This window comes from Physeter macrocephalus, chromosome 16, assembly GCF_002837175.3.
Source record: "Physeter macrocephalus isolate SW-GA chromosome 16, ASM283717v5, whole genome shotgun sequence".
Lineage (NCBI taxonomy): Eukaryota > Metazoa > Chordata > Mammalia > Artiodactyla > Physeteridae > Physeter > Physeter macrocephalus.
Genome location: NC_041229.1, coordinates 100608791 through 100634749, shown reverse-complemented (window position 1 = coordinate 100634749; position 25959 = coordinate 100608791). Strand labels below are relative to the sequence as shown.

The 25959-nt window shown below is 58.0% G+C and overlaps 1 protein-coding gene across 2 annotated transcripts in view; it reads left to right on the top strand.

The window, feature by feature from the left end:
- The first annotated feature begins 1045 nt into the window (after positions 1-1045).
- Positions 1046-25959, top strand: part of SYT7 (synaptotagmin 7) — a 64119-nt gene continuing 39205 nt past the window's right edge. For both annotated transcript variants that reach the window (XM_055091697.1, XM_028501493.1), the window contains exon 1: positions 1046-1106. In XM_055091697.1, the coding sequence (XP_054947672.1) occupies positions 1076-1106 (31 nt within the window). In that variant the 5' untranslated portion in view covers positions 1046-1075. The remainder of the gene's footprint in view (positions 1107-25959) is intronic.

Sequence of the window (25959 nt, the reverse complement as noted above, 5' to 3'; positions counted from 1 at the left end):
TTCACCTGATTTGGACTGTGCTGAGCTGACAGAGGGGCAGAGAGGACCAAGTGAGCCCCAGGGTTGGAAGGGGAAGGAGGCCTTTCCTTCTTACCCCCTGAAGTTCTGGGGTCAAGGAAAAGGAGGGGGGCACTGGAGGAGTGGAGTGAGAGAAGCAGGGGCAGAGGCTGAAAGGTCTGTTTTCTTCTATTGTGCGGCTGGGTTAAGCGGGGAGGGTCACTAGGCCTAGTCCCTCATAGAGGGTGGAGCTCCTAGACTCCAGCTGTGCGCAAGCTCTGGGGATGGCCAGAGTGGTGGACCCAGGCTCAGCACTGGCAAAAATCCACTCCTGGTTTTTATACACGCCAGCTCCCTTTCCCGGGACGCCGCGCTGTCGAGTCCCGAGCTGACGCCCTGCAGCCGCCACCGAGCGGAAAACCCGGAGTGGATCTCCACGCCTTTTGGAACGGAGTCAAAGGGCACCTCGGAGGAGGTGGCCGGCTCCGCCGCCCTGCGGGGTTCGAAGCCGCTGCCATCAGCGGCGCACCGGCGGGGTGGGTCGATCAGTGCGGCGGGACCCGCAGGCCCAAAGAGCCCAGCAGGCGGGCTCCGTGCCCTCCCTGCGGGGGCTGCGGGCGGGGCGCGGGGCGGCGGTGGTGCCCTCGGGGCGGCGGCGGACGCGGGCTGCAGTGCGGCGCGCGGCCGGCAGCGGGCAGCAGGCGGTGGCCGAGGCGCTCGGCAGCGGGCGGGCGGCGCCGGCGGTGCCCCGGGCGCGCTCACACACGAGCTCACACACACACATACACACGGCCTCGTACACACTCACACACGCTCCGGCGCGCACACGCGGCGCGCAGGCCGGAGGGAGGAGGCTCGGCGCGGCTCGGCGGCGGCTGCAGCGTGCTCGGCGGGAGGGCGGGAGGGCTGGCGGGCGGCCCCCGCTCCCCGGCTCGGCGGCTCGGTGCAGCCCGCGCGGCCCCCGCCCTCGGACCCGCCCCCGGGGGTCGCCCGGCCCCATGCCCTGCAGCGGCGGCGGAGCAACGCGCGGCCGCGGTCGGCTCTGAAGAGCCCGGAGGGAGCCGGCGACGAGGGGACCATGTACCGGGACCCGGAGGCGGCCAGCCCAGGTAAGCGCGGCCCCGCGCGGGCTGGGGCGCCCCGAACCGCGGGCAGGACGGCGGCAGCGCCGGGAGCCGTCTCGGAGCCCCAGCCGGGGCTGCTGTCCGCCGGAGCCGCACGGACTCCCCCCACCCAGGGTCACCCCACACCGGGGGCGCGGGCTTGAGCGGCAGCAGCTCGGACCCCGGCCCCCCGCGGTCCGGGCACTGCCAAGCTTGATGCCGGGCGCCGGCTTTGCAGTGTCCCCACAAGGACCTCCCCCCCACCCCCAGCAGCCCAAGGACAACGTGTGTGGCGGAGCGAGGAGCCGCTGCCCCCGCAGTGCCCTCAGAGACACCCCCGGGTCCCCAGCACCAGTGCCTCCCGGGTGCCAGTGCTAGGGGACCCTAGAACAAGGATCCCGGGCGGCTTTCGGCCAAGGTTGTGGGCACTGGGAAGCAGAGTGACATCGGCGGTGCCCACTGTGAATTGAGAGGGTGCCAGGGGGCAAGTGGGAATCTGGTGCAGCAGCAGGGGAGGGGGGCTTCTAGGGGGTGGTGAGCCGCAGGAGCGTTGTAGGGGAGGTACGGGTACCTGAGGGGAAAGAGAGCACAGATTGGTGAGAATAGGGGTACCAGGGGAATGTTCTCCTGGGCTTGGGGAGGGGGGGAAGCAAAGAACCCCAAACTCACTCCAGTCCTGGCAGGGTTGGCAGGGGGAGGGGCCGTACTCCTTTGCATTTTTCTCCTGAGCCCAAGCTGCGGAGTGGCCTGGGCGCCCACGTCTGCCTGGCATCCTGGAAGCCAAGCCAAGGAATCTTTCCACCTTCCTCGGGAAATTGCTCTGCCATTTCCTCCTTGGCTCCGGACGCCTCCTCACACGGCGCCCACCTGTAGGCAGGTCCCCTGCAGCTCCTGCCCAGTCTCAGTCTCAGCTCCCACCTGGGGTGCCCCACCCCTGACCCAGCACCTGCAGTCTGCCAGTTCTGGCAGCAGGGTCTCCGCTTCTGGGTTTCTGGGTTTCTGTCTGATACTGAAAGCACGACACCTCAGCCTGAGGACTTGCTCCCGGACAAAGAGCCTCTAGGCTTACTCCTGCTAACCTCTGGGGGTTGGGGGTCCTGGGGGAAGGGATAGCTCTAAGGCCCTCCACAGAAGGGGCCTAGAGCCCCAAGGCCTTTGAGGGCAGTCCAGTGGGCGCCGGCTTTGCCCACTCTTGCCCCAGCCCCACATCTGCTCTTTCCCTCTAGGGGCAGCCTCAGCCTGTCCCTGCCTCCATTCTTACCCTCCTCAAGTCATGGCAGCCCGAGCCCACTGAGGAGGACCTCCTGGGTGCCAGGCATTGCACTCATTCATCGCTTGCGTATATGGGTGGAAGAGACTCAGTCTCCCTCTCTGGAACCTCATGCCCATCAACGAATGTCCTCTAGGTAATGGCAGAAGGGACATTGCCTTTGGAGATCCCTCCCTTCATCTCTCTGGACCCAGGTCACCTACCCTGGCATCTTTCCCCAAGAGACTGCCAGCTTCCAGCACTTGGACCAAAGACAGAGGTGTTCTCTTGCTTGGATCACCCTCTCAGAAGCCAACAGCTTAGTTCAGAGACCAGCTCCAGGGTATGAAGATGGAAGGGGGGGTGCAGTGAGGACACTCCCTTCCCCCTGCCCTGCCAGGCTGGCAGCCTCCCCTTTCCTGTGAGGCCAGTGACCTGGGGCCCTGCCCTCGTCCCCTCTCCCTCCCTCCTTTTTCCTCCCACGCCTGGGCACCATGACATCACCACTCCTCCAAGCACCTCTGCCCTCTCCATGGAGGCCAACTTGATGTGCTTGGCATCTTCTGGGCAAAGGGCCTGGAACCCAGTGCTGCCCCTGGGGTGCTGGCGGCCCCCAGACTTTTCCCTCTCCCCCTTGAATGGGCCTCGCTGTCTGGGCTGGAGACCTGTCTTGCCCAGTCTGGTTGCAGGACCCACTAGTCCTGTGGCAGGGGCAGTTCTGACCGGGAATCAGACCAGCCTTACGTTTACTTCTCTCTGATGTGGACACTGGGCTGGGTGGGGTCAGACATAGGCTGGAGAGGGCAGAATTTGCCTTTGATCTTAGTCCCCTGGGGATCTCTGAGGGGCCAGGGGGTTGGGGGCCTCAATCTGGCCTCTGTGCCCCCTGGCATCCCTGCCCACCTCCTATAATCCCTACAGCTCCAAGCCAGACTTCCCACCACCACCCCTCCACCCCAGCTCACCCCAGGCTCCCCAGAACCCTACTCCCCCAGGCAGGGTATGTGTCCCCCAAGGCAGGCACCAGGTGGGAGTAAGATATGCAAATTAATTCCCGTGTGATTCAGGCCCATCCATCTGGTCCCCCAAAGGCCAGTACCATTTACATCCTCATCCCCTCATCCCACTGCCTGGAACACCTGCGGCCCAATTCTTTAAAAAAAAATCTTAATCTCCTGTCCTCTTGTCCCAGGATGGTTCCAGAAGGTCCCTGTGTACCCCCTCCTTCAGCCCATGCGCTCTGCAAGTACCCACAGGGCTCAGCCTGCTGCTAAGACCCTTATCCTGACCGGGGACAGGAGCAGTTCCCTCCCCTTGTGGGCCCCTAGCCTCCAGGCAATTCTCTTCCTGATCTTTGGTGGCTGAAGCAAGGGACTGTGGGGAAAAGCCACAGCCCAGTGAAGAACGAAGACCAGCCACCCGCCCTCGCTTCTGCTCCAAACTCTGCCTCGCCTCCCCCCAGCCATGCCTGCAATCTCCCCTCTGTCCCCTCCAGTAGACATGCGGCCCTCTCGCGGCCCTCAGCCTCCATCCTCTGTCCATCCCAAAGCTGGCCTGGCCAGGCCTCCCTGTGTCCCTGTCCCCCGGCAGGGCAGGGCCTCAGCAGGCCCGCAGGGGTCAGTGTTGCAGTGGGCAGGCAGGACGGCAGCAGGGAGAGAGGGAGGGAGAGGTGACCTTGCGGGTGAGCAAGGCCAGAGAGGCAAAGTCTGGGCTGGTGCAGCAGCTCTGGGAGAGGGTTCAGGTACTGAGGACTGCCAGCCCTGCCCCCAGCCCTCTATGAACTTGTCCTTGGGGAGAGCAGTGCTTGAAGTCTTCCCTGCCTGTCCCACCTGTTAGTGGGCTCTGCCCCCTACAGCAACTCTTCCAGGCAGGTCATTCCTAGGGAGTGTGGGGGACCCTCTGCATGGGCCAGGGGGCCTGGGCACATAGAGTCTTCTCTCTCAAGGCAGGAGGATCCACACGATTGTCCAGGCCAACCCTCCACCCCCTGGGCACAAGTTAGGGACAGAGGCTGTCGGGTGGCGTGTGGCGCAGGAATCGGGGCTGCAAGGCCAGATCAGCAGTGTACGCTGTGAGGGCCATCAAGTTTAGGGACAGGGGCTGGGGTGTGGGACTGTCCAAGGAGACCTGACTGACCGTTTCACTGACAAACCCTCCCCCCACCCCCAGCTACCCCATCTGCACGGGCCCAGACTTCCCTGGCCTGCCTCCTGGGCTTTGCTCACAGTCTGGGACTGAAGATCAAGTGACCTCCCAGCGGGCCATGGCCGTGAGGGGGACTTGGGACAGAATAGGTCCAAAATGCAGGGCTGGACAAATGACTTCTGCAGGGTTTGGGTCAGGGTAGCCAGTGCCCCCAAGCTGTAGCATTTCCAGGGAGACAGGACTGCCCCCTGCCCCTTGGCCTTGGGTCATGCTGTTCAGTGGCCTTGCGGGGACAGCTTGACCGACAGGCTGGGTGCTCAGGACTGGGGGATGGTGGAGAGGGAGAGAGCCTCAAAGCGCCTCCTGGTTGGGGAAGAGGGGCTAGAGCAGGCTGGACTGGGGTGGGAACCCACAGGCCAGCAGGTGACAGGTGAGGGACAGCTGGAAGGCAGAGGAACAGGTGGGTTTCAGGCGAACAAAGACAGGCCCTGGACAGCTGGGCCCTGCCCCTGGCTGACCCCAAGCTCAGGCCCAAGGGGCACTGCAGGCAACATAGAGTGACAGTGGAGGACTGTCCCCTTCTTACCCCCTCCAGCCCTGCCTGAGGGACAGGCGGAGGAGGAGTGTGTGGGGCCCCCCCTTCCCACTCCTCCTTTCCCCACCCGCACTCCCCGCCCACCCACCCCCATTCTCTCAGGGGCTTTGAATCTTTATTGAATCTGATGGACCGTTCTCAGTAACTGCTTCCCGCAGGGGAGTGAGGCTGGGGACAGCGGGGAGAGGAGTGGTAAGGGGGGGCCTCGTGGTGTCGGGGGGCCTCGGGGCCGGGGGGGCGTGCGGGAGGCCCAGTCCTGAGCAGAGGACTCTTGGCTGGAAGAACAGCTGGCTGCCCAGGCTCCTCGGAGGCACGGAGGCCTCTCAGGTGGGCACGGGCAGCCCTGCGTGGAGCCGGCGCCCTGTCCCCTGGGCAGTGCCGGGCAGGTGGCACACGCCTCCGGTAAGGTCAGCGCTCTCTGTTGGGGCGGTCACTGGTCTGGCCAGGTGCCAGAGCCAGCCTGTGCCAGGCCAGCCCGGGTGCCCACCTGCCTTGGCAGGGGACCCCAGCCAGTGGTACCAGGTGGACCTTGCCAGTTCCATGGACGTGGATGTCCCTGACCTTCCGGGCAGCAGGGGCAGCCTTGCTGGGCCCTGTCCAACTTGTGTCTGGAGGGCAGGACTTTGGTCTCACCCAGCAGAATTCCCCAGGGGTTGGAATGGAGTTGGCAGGCAGCATGGGACCTGTGGAAGGGGCTGGACGGCGCCCAGAGCCTGTGCCTGGAACTCGGGACCCAGTTGGTCAGAAAGTGGGCTGGCACGTCGGGCCTGCCCTGGGCATCTCTGCAGCTTCTGCCTGGAGGAGCCCCTTGGAAGAGGTGTGTCGCCTGTGAGGCTGGGCTGGGAGCCGACCGGTATGGTGAGCTGGGACATTTGGGGAGTTGACATATCCGAGGGATTGAGTGTGTGGGGCTGCAGCACCCAGGGAGCGGGAGGGCGGGGCCGGTGCACAGAAGCGCTGCGCTGCGTGCGTACCTGTGTGTGCGCGCTGGTGGCAGCTGGACGGCCGTAATCGCTGTGCTCGCCTGAGCTCCGTGCCCGCTGTAAACAGCAGCTAATGAGTGGATTTGTAGCGAGGTGTGTCGAGGTGCCCGGGGAGCTGTGACGGAAAGCGTTGGGGGAGGGCAGCTCCCCTGGCCCTGTACCCAGCCAGGCGGGGCCTGTGCCCTCCAGGGGCCCTGCCTGCCCCCTGCCACACCCTCCCACCTGCCGGCTTGGCCGCCTCCGAGGGCTCCATCTGCTGGGAGCAGGGCCTCACCTGGCTGTGTGGCGTGCACGGGCGTGGATGGGGGGTGGGGGGGTGGGGGAGCTTTGGCCTGTACAGATACAGGCATGTCCACAATAGCGTGTGGGTCTGTCCGTGTGTGTGTGTGTGTGTGTGTGTGTGTGTGTAACTGGGTGTGCATATGTGTTTGTCTGATTCCGTGTGTGTGTGTGTGTGTGTGTGTGTGTGTGTATCCACCCCTTCCCAGAGCCCTAAGAGAACTGCCCACCCAACCCCAATATTGGTAGTGGCCCTTCTTCTTCGATGCCCTTCCTGGAGTGCAGGAAGTTGGAGTTCTCCAGCTGGCTCGGGGAGAAAGCAGGGGGCACCCTTTCTGCCCATTGGAGGAGGCAGGCGGGAGAGGTCTGAGCCCCAGCTGGGAGTTGCTGGTTGCATCAGAGAAAGGGGAGAACTTTAGGCCTAGAGAACACCAAAACCCCAGCCCTGTGGTTCTAGAGCCCTCAGGAGCCCCCAAAATGAGAGAGGTGGGGTGCCAAGGGGTCCGTCCTAGCAGGTCCGTCTCACAGTGCTAGCTGGCGAAGCGGGCACCCTGCTTCCAGCCAGGCGGGGTGGTGGGTGTGGGAGGCCCCGAGGGGTGCCCGCTTGAGGCCCTCCACGAGGGGAGCAGAGGACAGAGCTGTGTGGCTAATGTGTCCAATTAAATTACTTGAAACCCTGCCGTGGCAGATGCTCCCGGCGGGGCCCTGGGTACAAATTGGATCCGTCTCATTACCATGGGGTGGTGTCATCGGGGCCGGAGAGGGGTGGCTAGATCAACCAGTGCACGGCAGGCCCTCTCCTGCTCTGCCCAGCCTGGGCCTGCCATGGAACCCTCGCGCACTCGCTCACTCCAGCCTCCCTCAGGTTCCGCAGGTCCACCGGGTCCAGACATTGGGGCTCCCTGTACACATCCTTGCCATCCCAACCCCAGTCCCAGCAGCCCAAGGGCCCCTCTGAGCCCTCACTTTCTTTGTCCAGGAAAATGGGAGTCCCCTGCTTTTTAGGGGGCTCAGCCTAAGGAAGCCCCTCTTAGGTCACCCAACATCCCCTGTTCCCTCCCCTGATAATAACAATAGGACAATAATAGCAAGTTCTTATCTGTGGAGCATGCAGTATGAGCTGCGCACTTTACATCCGCGAAGCAGGGGATGGCTTGCTTAAGCTAGGTCTCGGGGTCAAACGGCTTCTGGCAGAGACATTTGCGGCTGTGTCCCTGAAGCAAGTTACTCACCACCCGGGCCTCAGTTTCCTCCTCTGTTAAATGGGTATTATGGTGGTTCTTACCTCCCATGGGGTTGGAGGATGAGATAAGGCAGAAAACATCTTTAGCAGAAAGCCCTGCACATAGTAAACACTCAGTCAACGGCAGCTGTTATCAGCATCACCCTGCACCGAGTGATTGATGTGTGGGACGAGGGTTCCGGCAGCTCCGAGGAGGACAGGCCTGCCTCAGCCCTGGTGGAGGAGGCCTGGGGAGGGCTTCACCGAGGCAGAGTCTGCCAGTTACCATCAAAACAGCAAAGATGTGTGGAGCGTTCCACAGGTGCCACGACGTACGTTAGCTCGTCCATCCTCAGACCACCCTGGGACGGGGGCACTTGCAGTTAGAAGCTGATTTGGGATTCCAGCCACACCACCAGACCCAGGAGCATGAACGCTGGGGTCCGGGGCTTTGGGTCTTGAAGGGAGAATAAGAGCTTGCCATGTGAGCAGGCAGGGAGGAGGCATTCTGCGTGGTGGGGTCAGCCCATGCAATGGCCCGGAGGTGTGACAGGTCTTGGCCAGTCGAGGCAGCAGTGAGTGTCTGAGCGTGGGGGGCTGGAAGGGTGGCCTTTGGGGGGCAATAGCAGGAGTTGAGGGTTGGGAAAGGTGGGCTGGGCCAGATTATGAAGGTCCTGGCATTCTGAAATAGGATAGCTGGACTTCATTTTTTTTTTTAATTAGGGCAATGGTGGGCCATGGATGGCTTTCAAGCATATCTCTGTAAAGAACTTTAACTCGGTGGCAGTGTGGAGGGTGGGGAGCCTGGAGACAGGCCCGTATCTGGAGCTGGAGGCCCAGCCATTAACGTATCTGTTCCCACCTCTGCCCAGACCCTCCTCAGTCCCTCACCTGCACAGGGCTGTGTGCAAAGCACCCATACCAGGTGGTCTGGGACCCTGGCCTTCGAAAGCTTGTGGTGGGTAATGGGAAGTCAAGGGGACAGCCTGGCGCAGGTGGGCACAGATGTCCCCTCCCCACCGGGGGCTTACCTAGGGCGCTGGGGTATCAGAGAAAGCCTCCCAGGGAGAAATGTAGAGCCAAGGTGGACAGGCCCAGGGCCCAGCGAACGCGGTTAAGGTTCCTGAGAATCGCTCGGCACCCACTGCCCCCACCGTGGGCATCGGGGCCAGCCCTGGAGGAGCCGCACAGCTCAAGCTCCAGCTGCCAGGCCTGAGCTCCAGAGCCCCGCCAGAGCCAACCTGTCTCCACAGCAACTGGGCAGGCCGCCCCCCTCCCCGTGCCCACGGCCCCTGGCACAGGGGCCCATTCACAGCAGGGCCTGGGTACATCTTCCCACTTCCCTAGGGGGCCATCCCAGAGCAAACGCTCTCACACCCGGGCACTGGCAGCATGCAGGCATGTTGGCATTTGGGTCCGTGTGCACACGTGATGTGTATGTGTGCCCTGCAGCATGAAGCGGGGGCGGGGGGGATGGTCTACATTTGCTAACCACCTTAGCTGGGGATTTATTCCCCTGCGGGAGAGGGTCCAGCAGGCACCAAAGAGCCAGGCTGAACTATGGGCTCCTGCCTCAGGGATCACGGTAAGGAAGGCAGCCCAGGGAAGAAATAGTTAGGAGGATTTGCCGGTAAGGGAAAGCTGCAAAGGAGAATCTCCTAGCAGTGCCTGGTGGGTCCACAGACTGTCTTGTTCTTCACCTACATCTTCCATTTAATCTTCACAGCAGTCCCTCAGGGAGATATCATTACCACTGTTGTACAGATAAGGAAACTGAGGCCCAGAGAGGGGGAGTGTCTCACCAGGTCACTCAGTAGAGCAGGGATGAGATCGCAAGTCAGCCTCACTCCCAAACCTAGGTCTTAACCACTGGGCGACACTGTCCAGTGCCTCCCTTATCCCACTAGAATCTGAGCCAGCCTGTCTCCCGGCCCATCACTCGGAAGGGAGGGCTGGGAATCAGTATTGGCCCCAGCGCCTGCTTTAGCGCTCGGAGTCCCCTAAAGCTTTGTTCTCAGGTCCCTGGAGTGGGGCGGAGCCTCCTTCCCACCCTGTCTCCTCTCCCTCTCTCCAGGCCCCATGGAAGGATCCTCTCACTCAAGGGGAAGCACCCCTTACTCCCTGCTTGGCACCTGCCAGCCCTGGAGGAGCCTGATGAATCGGCTGTGTGTGTACCCCCCGCACACAGAACCCCATTCCTCCCTCTCCAGCCCCCGCCTGGTTAGGGAGGTGCGAAGGGAGCGATTTCACAGCCTGTCAGCTGAGGCCTAAAAATACCCAGAACTCTGAGATGCTTGGGCAGAGAGAGGAGAGAGCAGGGACCGGGGATGGGGTTGTAGGGGGTGCAGTGGTAACTTGGGCAGAGAAGCCCTCTCGGCACCACAGTCCTGCTCGGGAGTGATGGGCAGAGCCAAAGTCCCCTGGTCCCCCTTCTGGCTCCATATCTGGCAATGCGAAGGGGAGCTGGAATCTCTAGGGTCTTGAGAGCTCAGCTCTGGCACTCAGACCTAAGGGAGGGCTTAGCGTCAGACAGGAACCGTGGACCTCGGGCCCCCAGAGCCTCCGATCGATGCCTCTTTCTCCCTCTCCACCCCCAGGTTGGCTGGCATCTTTGGGCTGTGGGAGCCAGGCTGGGCGTGTGCCTGCTTCCTTCCTGGAGAAGGTGCCCGCTTCTGTTAGGGGAGAGGTGTGAGGAAGGCAGCGTGGATGGAGGTGCCGGCAGGTGTGGGATGTGACGTGCAAGCCACCCAGGCACTGGAGGGGGGCGGAGGAGAAGGGGCGTGGCAGCTCACATCACTACCACGTGGCCATGTGCTGCAGCCTGGCACACGGCTTCCACGAGTCAGCCCAGAAAAGGGGGCCGTCCGTGTGTATGCGTGCATGTGGGCCTGCCAGAGCTGGCCTGTTCTTGTGGACATGGATGGCCGTGTGTGGCTCTTCCAGACAGAAACTGGGTGGAAGCACAGGAGTGGGCGTGGAAGCATGAGCAAACGCATGTCGTGTCCTGCAGACACAGGATGGTGTGTGTGCTTCCCATGTGGAAATATGATGGCATGTGTGCCTGTGCAGAGGGACACAGGCAGATCTCTCTGGGGCACCAAGCAGGGGCTGAGAGAGTCATTAGGGAAACAATGCAGAACAGCAGCCAGAGCAGGGGCTCTGCATCAAAAGCAATGGGGTGTGAATCCAGATGGGTCACGTATTGATTAGCTTTGTGGCCTTGGGCAAGTTACTTAACCTTTCATTGCCTCATTTCCCTGTCTGTAAAATGGAGACAATAATAGCTCCTACTTCAGAGGGCTGCTGGGAGGGTTTCGTGCCTGTCACAGAGTTAGCACAGTGCCTACTAGCTCTTGTTATCTGGTCCTACCCTTTGATGATATAGGTAGGAGCACCAGGCCAGAGAGGGCAAAGGACATGCCCAAGGTCACACAGTATGTTAGTGCCAGAGCCAGGACTAGAACCCAGACTCCAGCACCTTAGGACAGGGCTTGTTCAAGTCTGAGACTTCCTTTGGGCCACAAGAAGCCTCCACAACACAGAACTGTAACCCCATTGGTATTTGGGGCCTAGATTCTGCCAGGGCTGGGCTGGGATCTTGGGAACTCTGGGATCTGAGCATCTTCGGATAATGCTGGGGTAGAGAGGTCCTCAAAGCAGTGGCCAGCCGCCTGAGTTAGAACCAGGCCACTGGTTAGTCTGCGGACTTTGCCAATTAACCCTCCTGAGTCTCAGTTTCTTCCCTATAATAGAATAACAGCAATACATGCCTTATAGGGTTGTCGTGGGGATTAAATGAGATCTGCATGTAATGTCTTAAGTGGTGGGAACACTGTACCTAGTCAGTGCTCAATAATGTTAGCTGCCGTTGTAGCCCTTGCAGAACCCTCCCACCCAGTGCTCCATAAATGGTGACTTCCTTTGCTTCCCTTCCAGCCCCTGGCAGCCCTCACTCCCTTCTGCCTGCTACCCCACACTCCACAGAGCTTAGACTGATCAGGGACTGACTTGCTAGCGACCAAGACCTGTCTTGTCTCCTGTTATTGGCTTTGCCCAGGAGGGAACAGGACCCACCACTGCAACTTAGCCCCTGATCCCTTTTCACCTGGCCTTATCACTCACTTGCTCTGTGACCTTGGACAAGCACTCTTTCCTCTCGGGGCCTTGATCCTCCCTCTGTAAAGTGGAGGGGCTAGACCACACAGCCCCGGAGCCCCTTGGTCATGTTGTTTTGTGACCCAGGAGGGTCCCAGGTCCTCCAGCCTGCTGGAGGGGGTGGCAGGTTGGCAGGAAGGAAAGTCGGCTGGCTGCCTTGGGTGAGTGGAGCATCTGGGGCCTGAGCCGGCTGGCGGCCTGCCGTCATGCCCGCCCACACCTGTGGCTGCGTAGGAGGGGCGTGCAGGCCTGACTGGCTGGGCACTGACATTGGGGGAGGCTCAAGGACAATGATGTAGAGCGAGCCCTTCTTGGGGCCCTGGGAGCTGCCACTCCAGCTGTCCTCCCCCACTCTCCTCCCCTTCTCCCCAGGGATTTCCTTTAGCAATTTCTTCTTCCTCTCTCCTTCCCCTTTCTGGAGTCTCCCAGTATCTCCCCACCTCTACCTCTTCCACTTCTGTAATCTTGACCATTTTCCAGGGTGCCTTCTTTCCTCCCTCTGCAGAAGGGAGCTCTCTCCCTCCTCTTCTGTCTTCCTGCTCCCGGAGATGCCTCCTTTCCCTCCCTGTGACGTGTCCCCGTTTCTCTGGATTCTCCCGGCTCCCCTGCTGCTCCTGAGCCTAGGTCTCTCTCTTACTCTGCATGGCACGTCTAGGCTCCTTCCAGCTTCTTGTCCCCCTGGCTCTCTTCCACTTCAGAGTCCCTCCCCCCTCAGCACCCCCACCTCCCTTCTTCCCATTCCTTGGAGCCTCTTACTCCACCACCAGTCCCCCTGTCCTCAAAAGTTTCCTGGCCTCCTTCAAATGATGGCACCGATCCAGGCAGTTTCTGTGGCTGGTGCTGCTACCTAGTACCTCAGCAACCCCCCACCCCTGTGAGTTGAGTAAAGGGGTCAGCCCAGGGCCCAGGGACTGTCAATCTTGCCTCCTAATTAGCAGGAAGTAATTGCCTGGAAAAAAATGTCATTTAGAATGAGACTTGGAGACTCCAAGTTAGAGCTGAGCCAACTGATGGCCCCTAGGGAGCAGGAGAAGGGAAGCAGCTCAGGTCAGGGCCTCAGGAAGCCTGAGCTGAGATGAAATCCCTGAAGACCCACTTTCTGGCTTGCCTGCAGGACCCCAGCCTTGAAGAAGTGGGGGAGAGAGAGCGCTGGGCTGGGGGGTCCCAGCATCTTCATCTGACTTCTGGCTCCACTACTCATTGTGTCACTTGGGACAAAACTTATTCCTTTGAGCCTTAGTTTTTTCTCTCCTGTAAAATCAAAGGAGGGCCTCAGTGCCAGGAGGGCTGATTTGGCCAGTGGCTATGAAAGCAGTTTGCAGGCTGCAGAGTGCTGTGGGAGTGTGAGGTGCTGCCGTCTTCCTCCATGTGGCTCTCAGCTGAGACATGAGGATCGTGGAGTGGTGGGGTAGTCCTGGAAACACCCAAGTGGCACTGAGGCTTCCCGAAGAACATGGAAGGACGGTGAGGTAGACCCAGCTGAGCTGCAGGATTAAGGGCAGACAGCTGTAGTTTCCCATGCCAGTCTCAATACTTGCACCACCCTGAGTGGTCACCTCACGTCTCTGAACTCCACTTTCCTGATCTGTAGGATGCTGATCATGATGCTTTCCTGGGAGAGGGAGGTTTGGTAAGGCTAAATGAGATAATGTTCGCAGAGCTCTTAGCACAGTGCTTGGCCTACAGTATGTGCCCAATCTTTGATATTAGCTATATCTACTGTAATTAAAGGCTATTATCTTTACTCCATGCCTGGATCCAGAGAAGCTGATTTGGAGTGTTGTCTTCAGGTGGTTTTGTTTTGCTGTTTGTTTTTGGAAGAGGGGAATTTCTTCACCCAGTGAGGCTAACCAAGCAGATCTGCTTCTCAAAGTGCCCCTACCTGTGGGGTGGGAGGAGAGGAGTGGGCTGCAGCTGTGGGCTTCTCCCCCAACCCACACTTCTTCCTAGGCGAGAGCTGTGGGCAAGTTTCTCACGTGGGTGGGTGTGAGGTAGAGAGCCTCTGCCCTGGTGGAGGGGTATTACAGGTCTGTGTGTTCATCTCGTTAGGACTGGCCCAGCAGCAGGAGAAAAGGTTGTGTTTGTTTAAACAGGTCTACCCCACTCACCTTGGAGGAGGGAACAGGAGGTTTCACCTGGTAGGGTCCAGCAATGTGGGTTGAGTCTTTGCTGTGGATGGGGCAGCATGGCACCCCAGGGTGGCTGGAAAACAGTCAGCCTGGAGCTTTTGGGTGTTGGGCAGCACTGCAAGCTCAGAGCTCCAGATTGCCCCGGGAGGGGTGAGGGGGCGGCGAGGGCCCGACCGTCTGCCGCTCCTTCCCCACACGCCCAGCGCCACCGCTGGGGACCTTCTGTGTTCCTGCTCTGAGCGCAGTACCCGCTCCAGCCTCTAGGAGGCAGTGCGGCGGGGTCCCTGAGGGAATGGGATGCGGCATTTACATTAGCGGGGAAACTCTTTTTGTCTGGAGTAGGGCTGCTGACTGGGGTTCTTGGTATCTGCGGACCTTATCCAAGAAAAGGGGCTCTTGAGGTCGGGCTGCTCACTGCTGTGGCTTCACCTTCGGACTTATCAGGGAGTGATTAGCAGAGTAAGGTAGGACCGCTACGCTGCAGTCCTGAAAAAGGTTCTGGTTTCCTGAATTCCGCTCGCCCGGGGCAATGCACGGGGTGGCCTGGAGGAGGGGGCAGTCTCGAGAGTGAGTTTCAGTTTCAGCACCAAGGACAGAGGCCATGGGCCGATCGTTGTTTCAGCACCGCGGACAGAGTTCAGAGCAGCGGGCTCTGTAGATCCATCCAAATATTTGTGGTGCAAACAATACCCCCAGAATATGGAAGAATGGCACCTCCAAGAGGGAGTCTCAGACACCTTATATTCTAACGAGGAGACCTGGGGCCAGGCAGTTGAGTTAGTTGACTAAGGTCACACAGCCACAGTGACACTGGGTGGCAGAACTGGGTTCAGATCCACAGTGGTCTCTCTCCATCCACCTCTCCCACACCTGGATTCCCACTGGTTATATCCCTCCTTCCTGACCATCTCTGAGAGCAGCTTCACATTATGTTGCATCCCCGAGAGCCCTTGAGCTGGTGAAGATTAAGTGGACCCCCTCCGCCACCAAAAGCTCAAGTCAAGAATCTGAATCCCAGGATAGGAGATTCCTAGACCCTGTGGCTTCCATGGCTCCAAGCTTCAGGTGGGAGGGCATCAGGGCAGGACAGGTGCCCTGTCCTGTAAGGAAGCCTATGACTTGGGGAGGTAGTGTTGAGTCATCAGCCTGAGGAACTCTTAAGTGCTCTGAGATCCTCAGATAAAATACAGCACACCGTTCCAACCGCAGCTTCTTTGCAGCCGTGTATTATTAATAACAGTAAGATGCTGATTTAGGCCAAAGCACAACAATGCATTATTCATAAGAGTAACTAGTGGTCAAGGCCTGCACTTAATCATCACACGTCCCTGATCCTGCCCCCGCTCCACGCTCCTGGTGGAGAGACCCTCCAACTGAGCTTCTCCTTTTCCTGGGCTCCTGCTGCTCTGATGGACATGATCGTTTTCCTGGCTGCCCAGGCAGCTCATCAGCTTTGGGATCAGGGTGGGTGGCATGTTCCGGGCTAACTTCTGGCTGGACACCCTTCAGTCTGGGCTCCCTGCTCAGAGCTGGCACCTGGCCCTGTCTGTCCTGAATGGCTTTGACCCTGATGACTTCCATACTCAGCAGCTCTCTGGGGTCTACAGATGGCCTATTACCCCGCACCCCCTCTTTTGAGGCTGAAGGCTGAAGCCAGATGCCCCAGGCTTCCCTAAGCCAGGAATTGTGGGAGTTTTTTGGGGGGTGGCTGTGGTGAGAGGAGGGGCTCACCGGGCAGAAGATACCCCCATCACCTCCATTAAATATGACGATGGGGGCTTCCCTGGTGGCGCAGTGGTTGCGCGTCCGCCTGCCGATGCAGGGGAACCGGGTTCGCGCCCCGGTCTGGGAGGATCCCACGTGCCACGGAGCGGCTGGGCCCGTGAGCCATGGCCGCTGGGCCTGCGCGTCCGGAGCCTGTGCTCCGCAACGGGAGAGGCCACAGCAGAGGGAGGCCCGCATACTACAAAAAAAAAAAAGGAAAAAATATGACGATGGATTTAAAACCCTCGGTAGACTCTGGAGCACTTTGTAAACTGTTCTGCACTGAACAAACCTGAGCCATTATTACCAAGGCCACGCTCTCTGCTGGAAGAGAGAGCAGAGGTAGAGAAGGTGTGGATGAGGCCCTCGTAGCTCACCAGGCCCCGCTCCCTGATGAGGAGTCGGAGTGCTTGTGGATCCTGACATGTCCCCCTCCAATTTCTTGCTGGAACGGCTCCTGGCCCATCCAGATAATCCTTCATTCGCTGTTTACTCACTTGGCATCTCCTCTGAATTCTAAACCGTCTGCATCCAGGCGGCCTCTGTGGCCCCTGCCAGCACACTCTCCCTAGCTCACTCACACATTTTCTGTTTTTATTACAGTCAAGGTTGAGGAGGCTTGCTCTCACTAAGCCCCTATTTTCAGCTACTTGTAACTTTCCAAAACAATTCCCCTCAGGCCTCCTCTTTTGTCAGCCTTGTTCCCGCCCCAGGTGAGGCTGACACTGCTTCTGAGGCCTGGAGCTTTGCCTGGCTGTCTGGGGTTCAGAGTTTAGCTCATTGGTTTTCTGTTGCTTTCTCCCACACTCTGCCTTTTTCTGGCTTTCTTGTGTGTGTTGGGTTGAGAAGAGGAGGGGAGGTGGATAGGCACCAGAAATGTTCCCTTCCCATGCTCAAATAGCCCTGGGGCTGGTAGGCTCTGCCCTTGCCCTCCCACCTTCCCCCATTTCCATCTGCTCTCCGTGCACGTGGAGGGGTGCTTCCTGTGGAAACCTGTGACTCCAGCTTTCGCTGCTTTCCACCTCGAACGTCATCCTGCAGCCACCGAAGGATGGTGGGGGGAGGCGCTGGGGCATGATGCACTGTCGTGCAGAATCAAGTGGGAGGAGGCAGGACCAGGATGGGAATGTGATCCGCAGCCTCACTGCTTTATCTCTGGAATAGTGGTTGCACCCTAGTCTGCACCAGAGACACGGCCCTGGGAAAGTCCTCAGGTACCGCACCTGCCTCTTCTTCCTGCTCCTGCCCGGCCCCAGGCACCCAACCCCTAACCCGTTCTGAGACTTTGAGAACATCTGAGCTTCTGCCTAATGAGGCTGCTTTACTGAGGCCAAGGGCTGGGGCAGTGGAGGTGGGAAGGAGCCGTGGCAAAGATGTGTGGGTAAGAGGGGTCGCTGAAGTGCTTGGGGAAGTTCGTGGGGAAGTGGAAGCCCTTTCCCTGGCTGCTCTTTGTTTTGTGTTCACTCCATTTCTTTCTTCCCTTCCGTCTATCCTCGGAGCAACTTATTTTAAGGCTTAACTCCCGTGGGGCACAGAGTTGAGGTCTTCCAGACTCCAGGCTCAATCCTGGCTTTGTCTCTCTTCTGCTGTGTGGGCAAGTGTTGACCCCTTCTGAGCCTCAGTTTCCTTCTTTGTAAAATGAGGATAAGAGGATTTACCTTCAGAGGGTGCTAAGGACATGTGAACGGGATTCAGTGCTGAGCATACATTAGTTACTATGACTAAAGGCACTTGGTGAGGAAAGCAAGGGTCTGGGATCTGAGGATGACTCCAGGACGTTAGGAGGGTGTGGGGGTGATGGGACAACTTTGGACAGGCTAGATGTGGGGAGTGTGTGTGTCACCATCTGAGAGTGTCAGAGCAAGTGAATTCTGGGGAAAAGAGCCTATGTGCCCAGATCTCCAGCATGTCCGATGGCTCCTCTATACCGTGTCCTGGACTATGGGCTGTCGGAGACACTGAGCAATGAGGAGAACCTCTTGGCCCTGCTTGGAAGACAGGCCTACTCCCAAGAAAAGGAGGCTGGACAGAAGGCAGTTCATTCAAGCTTGGAGACTGCTGTGAACGCTTGTCATCAGGGAGGGCTTTCTGGAGGAGGAAGGCTCACGTGGACCTTGAATAATTTCATGCATTTGTTTAGCACATATTTATCCAGCCTCTCCTATGTACCAGACCTTGGGCTACAGAGATGAGTGATCTGGGGGGACCTCAGCCCTCCAAGTGTTCCCAGTGGGGGAAAGACATACAAAATGCTAATTATTAATCCACAGTGATGAATTGTCATAGTTATGGGGGCAACAGAAAGGAATGTGGGAGGGAATGAAGACCATCTTTGTCTAGGGATCTTGAGAATAGAAAGAAGAGAATAGAAGGTAGAGAATAGAAGGGAGGGCATTCCAGGCAGAGGGAAGAGCTTATGTGAGGTCTCAAGTGTGAAAGAGGTTGGCCTTCTTGAAGGAAGGAGGGAAGTGGGGTGTGGTTGGGTCACGCAGTGTAGCATGTTACAGAGTGCTGTCACGTGCTTCAGCTCAGAGAGGGACAGCCATAGCAGGGTCAAGGACAAGTTCAAGTTGCTTTAATTCTCCACACCTGTTTCTTCCTCTGCGAAATGGGGATAATAATGGTAAAGGTTGTGGAGTTCACATGAGATGGTGCCTATAGACTTCCTGGCACAGTGTCTGCCACAGAAGGCACGTGCTCAATGAATGTTAGCTATTATTTGATCCTGACAACACCCCAGCAGGGCAGGTCAGGGGTTCTTATCATCATTTGAAGGTAAAACACTGAGGCCCAGAATGGGACTCGCCCTGGGTCACTGGCCAGGAGCAGAGGTGGGACTTGAACCCAAGTCATTTGCAAGTCTACTGCCTGTCCCACCGCTCTGCTCCAGAGGACAGATGTGCATGGAGAGAGAATTCCAGGCCAGAGGAAGTGCATGAACATTTAGACCTCGTGGACAGCAGAGTGGTCTAGGCATCTGTTCCTGACCGTGACCGTGACCGTGACCGTGGGTGTGTGTGCATGTTTGTGTGTGAATGTGAGCATGGGTGTCCATTCAAGGGGTGAGTCAGCATGGCTTGTGTGTGTGTATGTGTGTGCGCGCGTGCGTGTGTTTATACGCGGGAGGTGGGCATAGGCGTCTGTGCCAAGGGTGAGTCTCCGTGGCTCGTGTATGTGTATGTGAGCCATGGGTGTCCATGTCTCTGGCCTGTAGGTGTGTACCTGCTCCCCCCTCCCCTCTTGTGCCACCCTGGGCAGCTGGTGAGCTTGCCCTCAGAAGTCCATTCCCTCTCCGGCAGCCCCTCAGGGCGTCTCAGCAGCCAGCGGCCCTGTTTGATTCTGTTCGTCTATAAATCATGGCTTGCTGAGGAGATGAGAAGGATTTGGGAGTGGGGGCAGAGCCCTGGCAAGGGATGGGGTCAGGTCTGCAGTTCACACCTGAAGCCCAGCCTGGCTTCCAACTGTTGCCCACCCTCACCCCCCAGCCCCATGCCTCAGCCCTCCCCATTCCTTGCCATAGGTGTTCACTGATGCTTGCCCTTGGTTAAGCCCTGGGCCAGGTCCTGGGGCAGGGATCAGGGGTGCACAAGATCGAATAAGACGTGACCCCTGGCTTCCGCTATCCTGTGGGGAAAACTAAATGTGTATTCAGTATTTCATTCAGCACATTGAGGGCCAACTCCATGCCTCAGATGTCTCTAATGCAGGGTTCGACGTGGTAATGCTACGATAATAGCTAGCATTTATTGCCTACTTATTCTGTGTCAGGCACTGTGCTAAGTGCATTCTTTGTGCTAATTCCTTTAAACCTCACAGTAGTGCTATGGGGCCTGTACTATCCCTGTTTACAGATGGGGAAACCAAGGCACACAGAGATGAGGTCACACAGCTTGGAAGGATAAGAATCTGAATTGCCTGACAGTCTGGCTCCAGAGCCCTGGCACTTAGTCACTGCACCTTAAAAGAAGGGTGCATGCACAGTGTGATGGGAGCTCTGTGAAATTAATTCCCACTGGGGAGATTATGGAAGGCTTCCTGGAGGAGGTGCTTTTCATCTGGGTCTAGAAAAATCAGGACTTGTCAGTCAAAGATGGGCATGGGGGAAGAGGAGAAGGGATCCTTGTGTGTGTGTGTGTGTGTGTGTGTGTGTGTGTTTAAAAGAGAGAAGCTCTCAAATTCTGTCACTGCAGCCCGTCCCATCTCTTCTCTCCCATCTTGTTTGGGTGACAAGTGAGATAACGTATGCAAGCACTGAGCATTCAGCAAATATTTGTTGAGCACCTCCTGTGGGTTTGCCTGTCACAGAGGTTATTGGAATGAACAAAGCAGATACAGCCCCTACCTTCATAGTCTGGTACACAGTAGGCACTTAATAAATGGTAGCCTCTATTACTATCATTCCTAGAGGCTTGGGATTCCTCCTCACTCATTCACTCAACAAGCATTTATTGAGCACCTACTATATGCCTGGCTCTGTCCTTGGTGCGGGGAAGACAGCGGTGAACACGAGATTGAGCCCTGCCCTCATGGAGTTGATGTTCTAGAAGGGAAGGCTGTGTGTGGGCATCTTGTCCACCTTCAAAAGGGAGCCACCAGGGCTTCCCTGGTGGCGCAGTGGTTGCGCGTCCGCCTGCCGATGCAGGGGAACCGGGTTCGCGCCCCGGTTTGGGAGGATCCCACATGCCGCGGAGCGGCTGGGCCCATGAGCCATGGCCGCTGAGCCTGCGCGTCCGGAGCCTGTCCTCCGCAACGGGAGAGGCCACAACAGTGTGAGGCCCGCGTACCACCAAAAAAAAAAAAAAAAAAAAAAAGGGGGGGGGCCATCTCCTCAAGCACACAGGTTTTATTTACCCTGAGACCTCCTGGTGGGGTGGCATGGTCAGGACCATGGGCTCTGCCCACAGCACCTGGCAAAGCCCACAGGGCTCTACTGGATTGTCATTAATCCTGGGCTCTAATCGGTTGACATGGCCGCCAAAGGCCTGGGCAGAGAGGCAGGGACATGCCTCAGTTTACATCTCACGTCCTGGCACCCCTGGGACTGGACCCCAGAGGCCTAGCTCTCCTTGTTCCTGGCTCACCCAGCCTCCCAGGTCTCCCGATGTCATCTGTCTGCCCTTGTCTGTGTCTCATCCTTGGGACCCAGATGTCTCCTCTGTCCAAGGATAGGTCGTAGAACTCAGCTCTGTCAAAAGGCTGACTAGGGCTGCAATATTTTCTTTCCCCAAATGTTAATATGCTGACGCTAAGGGGACTTGAAACCATGTATGTCATCGGAGGAAGGGTTAGAAGGGCTGGGGCAGCTTTGCCTGGAGAAGACTGGAGGGGACATGAGAGCTGTCAGCAAGGATTTGGAGGCCTGTCATGTGACAGCGGGAGCTGGCTTGTTCCAGGCAGCTCCAGAGGACAAGCTTAGGACCTTGGGGGGAAGTTCCAGGGAGACAGATTGAGCTCAGCTCAAGACGCAGCAGCCCTAGCTACCAATGCCCATTTGTGGAGGGTCTGCTCCTGAAGAGGCAGCTTCCTGCCCCTGACAGGGCTGCCCAGGGCGTTCATTCATTGATGAGGCCTGACTTCCAAGGTCCCTTGCAGCCTGAGACACAGTGACTCCATGTTCTGGGAATGGTTTCACCCTGGCTGGCAGGCAAGAACAGGCTTGCCTCCCTGGACGGCAATATCGCGTGCAGGCCGAGGACATCGTGTCACTTTTGTTCACAGCATCAGTGCAATTTGCACTGGCAAGCATTTGTTTTACCCTGGATTCCAGGGCTGTCCAAGGGTTGCTTGGGGTGGGGGGCAGGGAATCTTTGGGGGAGGGGTCAGCTGCCTGGAAGATGACAGCATCCATTCATGCTGCAGGGGTTCCTAGGGTCACTGATCCAGGAGGGTTCAACTTTCCTTAGTAACACATCCCTTTCCTCAAATGGAACTTTCTGTGGAAGCCCAAGATGTGAAACAGGGAAACCATGCTGCTTTGGTTGAACAGGGCTTGGGGGGACACAGCCTCATCTACTCAGCATCCATCTCTGTGGCCCCTGAGAAATTCCTGGGAACCCTAGGTGTTCCAAAGAACACACCTGGGGCTTCCCTGGTGGCGCAGTGGTTGAGAGTCCGCCTGCCGATGCAGGGGACACGGGTTCCTGCCCAGGTCTGGGAAGATCCCACATGCCGCAGAGCGGCTGGGCCCGTGAGCCATGGCCGCTGAGCCTGCGCGTCCGGAGCCTGTGCTCCGCGACGGGAGAGGCCACAACAGTGAGAGGCCCGTGTACAGCCAAAAAAAAAACACACACACACACACACACAAAAAAGAACACACCTGGAACACCACTGACCACTCGCCTCTGTAGTGGGTGTGATGTCAAGACAACGAGTGTAGACTGTGAGTCAGACTGCCTGGGTTCGAACCCTGGCTCCACCACCTGCTAGCTGAATGCCCTTGGGCAAAGTACTTGACCCCTTCGTACCTCAGTTTCCCCATCTGTAAGATGGGGACAATCTTAATGCTCACCTCAGTTATTGTTGTGAAGACGAATTTGTTGCTGCATGTGGAACACCTAGAACACCTGCTCCTCATCAGTGAGGAAGGATCAGCTCTCCACACATGAAGGCACCGATTCCAAGAGGTCGAGTGCCTTGCTCGTGGCCACACAGCTGGTTAGTGGCCAGAATAAGGCCTCAGCCTCATTCTCCGAGACTCCAAGCCCAGCGCTCATTCTCCATGCCCACAGAATACTAATTGCTTAAGATGGGCATTCCCTGGGTCTCTGGGGACCATTCAGAGGGACCACTGGCTTTTGGGATTGACAGCCTCTGTCCTCAGGGGCTCTCCAGCCTAGAGCAGGGGTTGAAAAGCAGTTTTTGATAAGGACCTTGTTTGGCAAAGAGAGGAAGAGGCTCCAAGGAGGTAATTCCTTGGAGAATTGCCCCGTGGCCAGAGATATGTGGGGGAGGGTGCATGCAGAAAGGGCACGAGGGCAGGGGAATCACCTGGGCTCTGACCTCCTGCCACAGCTCCCAGCTCGTGAGCTCGCTGACTCCCCTTCTGATCCTGCCCCTCCCCCGCTCAAAAACCTTCCATGGCTCCTACGGCCTACAAGCACAGGAAGCCCCTCGGCCTGGAAGACAACGCCCCTCGCCATCAGGCCCTACTCTCATCCCCAGCCTGGTCTTCGCCACTTCACTCCCCATAAGCTAGTCCAGCTCCTCAAGCACCACGCCTGACCCTTCTTCCCCTCTCGTGCCTTTGCGCTTGCCGCCGTCCCCTCTGCCCAGGCTGTCCTACCCTCACCTCACATCCCTCTCCCAGACCACACCAAATACCACCTCCTCAGGAAAGCCTTCCCAGATAGCTCCCTAGTCCAGCAACCACTCCTTCATCTGTGTTTCCAGAGCTCTCTGTACACCTGAGAGGGAACCAAACCAACAACCTTAATAATAATCCGTATCTACTGAGTACTACCACGGGGTGGGTGCCATTATTATCTTCACTTTATTTTTTTAAATTAGGGTTTGTTGGTTTGTTTTTTATAAATTTATTTATATTTGATTTATTTATTTTTGGCTGCGTTGAGTCTCTGTTGCTGCGTGTGGGCTTCCTCTAGCTGCGGCGAGCGGGTGGTCGGGGGTGGGGGGCTACTCTCCGTGGCGGCGCGCGGGTTTCTCACTGCGGTGGCTTTTCTTGTTGCGGAGCACGGGCTCTAGGTGCGCGGGCTTCAGTAGTTGTGGCTCTTGGGCTCTAGAGCGCAGGCTCAGTAGTTGTGGCGCGCGGGCTTAGCTGTTCCGTGGCATGTGGGATCTTCCCGGACCAGGGATCGAACCTGTGTCCCCTGCACTGGCAGGCAGATTTTTAACCACTGCACCACCAGGGAAGTCCCTATTTCTTTATTTTTCCATTTTTGGCCGTGCCGCACGGCATGCAGGATCTTAGTTCCCCACCCAGGGATCAAACCCGTGCCCTCTGCAGTGGAAGCTTCTTAACCACTGGACCGCCAGGGAAATCCCCTACCTTCACTTTATAAAGGAGAAAGTGGAGACACTGAGAGGTTAAGACACTTATTCAAGGCCACACAGCTATTGAGAAGCAGAGGCTGTAGTCACACTTGGGTCTTTTCTCAGGTATTTTGGGTGTTTTCTTGAGCCTCAGCCTGGGTGCTCTGCCACTCCCTGGTTCTAGGACACCTGGCGTGCTAAGAAATAATTAGCTGAATTCTCACCTGTCCCCTGTGCCTCAAGGTAGGTTCTTAATAGACAGTGGTTGAAGAAAGCTCAGCCCAAGAATGGAATTTACTTTATTTAAAAGTGAGTTCAGGGCTTCCCTGGTGGCGCAGTGGTTGAGAGTCCGCCTGCCGATGCAGGGGACACGGGTTGGTGCCCCGGTCCGGGAAGATCCCACATGCCGCAGAGCGGCTGGGCCCGTGAGCCATGGCCGCTGAGCCTGCGTGTCCGGAGCCTGTGCTCCGTAACGGGAGAGGCCACAACAGTGAGAGGCCCGCGTACCGCAAAGAAAAGAAAAACAAAAAAAAAGTGAGTTCAACAGAGGAAGGTCTGCTCCCCAAGTCCACATAGCACCCCGCCCCCCAGACCCTCCCCGTGGGGCAGGGGCAGCTTCCATGAAGAGAGCTAGAAAAAGCGCCGGCCCTATTCTCGGAAGGTATGTTCGCACACCTCTTTACCACAGGCCTGGGTCTGGGGGCCCTGGTGGTGTGCCCTGTGGTATTATGCACCCCCCCCCACCCCCAGAAGCCTGGAGGTTAAAGATGCAGGCCTCCCATTTGGCCTGAGAACTGTGACAAATGTGGCCCCTCCAGCCTTGCTGAGCTGTGCTCCTCCACCCAAGGGAGGGAAAGGCAGGACCAGTTCCTCGGTGTCTGGACCGTCCGGATCAGAGCTCCCTGGTGCTGTGGTCCCCAAGGTCGACAGTGAACTGGTGCACTGGCTTCCTGGGGACCGAGGCTATGGACCTGGGATGGGAGGAAGCTTAGTTGGCCTGGCAGGTGGACAGGGAGGCGCCCAGCAAGGGTGGCTTTTTCCCACAGCTCGGAGGCTCCGGAGGTTAGGGAGAGAGGGGTGGGGCCCAATCAGGATTCTGGGGAGAGCAGGCAGCAGACTGGCTGCCCAGGGCACTGGTGGTGGGAGGCGGCCCGAGGGCCCTGAGAACGGGAAGACCGCCTGGCCCTCCTTCATCAGGCCCCGCAGCAAAGCATGAGACACCGGACGCCCAGAAGCTAAAACCCAAGGAACCAGGACCAGGCAGATCTTGTCAACTCATAATTACCACCATCGCTGAAACCGAAAAGCCTAAGCAGGCTCCTCTGTAAATAAACAGCGTCTCCTTGACTTTAAGACGCATCCCCGCATACACATATTTACAGAGCACGTGTGATCTATGCCGGTCTCTGTCGACTCACTCTCCCACATGACAATTTCTGGTCAAGTTTTGCCTTCCTTACATTTGCTTTGGGCTCGTGTTTACAGCCACCTGTGAGGAGGGAGGGAGGAGGTTTAATCCGCATTTACGGCGGGGAGAAAACTGAGCTGTTAGGTGACTAAAGCCACACAGCTAGCAAGTGGTCGGATTTGCACAGAAACCCGGGGTTCTGCTCCCGGGGCAAGTCCATCAAGGCTTCCACTCCGAAAGCATAGGACCCCTGAGCTGTTAGAATGGAAGCTGTGGGGCAGCCCCTGGGAACATTTAGGACATTGCCAGCCAACAAAGGTGGGGCTGAGCCGATGGGGTGGGAGGACTGGAGGCGAGCTCAGGGGCTAGGGCATGGGAGGACAGGGTGTGCTGAGGCCAGTTGGGTGGACTTGCAGCCCAAGAAAAGCTGAGCTAAAGGGGATGAGGACGGGTCAGAGGGTTCCAGAGACTCCCTCTTTGACTATACATGTAGCTGTTGAGTCTTGGGCAACACTTAAGAGGGTCTGTCAGTGCCTGTGGGGCAGATGTCCTCAGAGGACATCTGTGGGAACTAACGCTTTGGGCAAATTCAGCTGGAGTTGGGGCTCCGGGTATGTGGGCGGGGGGGATGGAAGCATGCCACGCAGAAGCGGTGGCTCTTTTAGAGGCATTTGAAAGCCCGGTGGGTGAGGCCTGGCTAGGCCAAGGGCACACTTGGCCTCTCCCTTCGAGGGTGTGAAGTTTGGGGGATGGTGCGGACCCCATGCAGGGGTCGTGCAGTGAGGGACTGGGAGAGACCTGCCCGGAGACTCCCATTTTACAGATGAGGAAAGTGAGATGCAGAGAGAGGAAGAGACTTCCCAAGGTCAGCCAGCAAGGCAGAGCTGGGAGTAGAACTTGGGGCGCAGAGCTCCCAGTGTGGGTAGGGTGGTTGTTCTGGG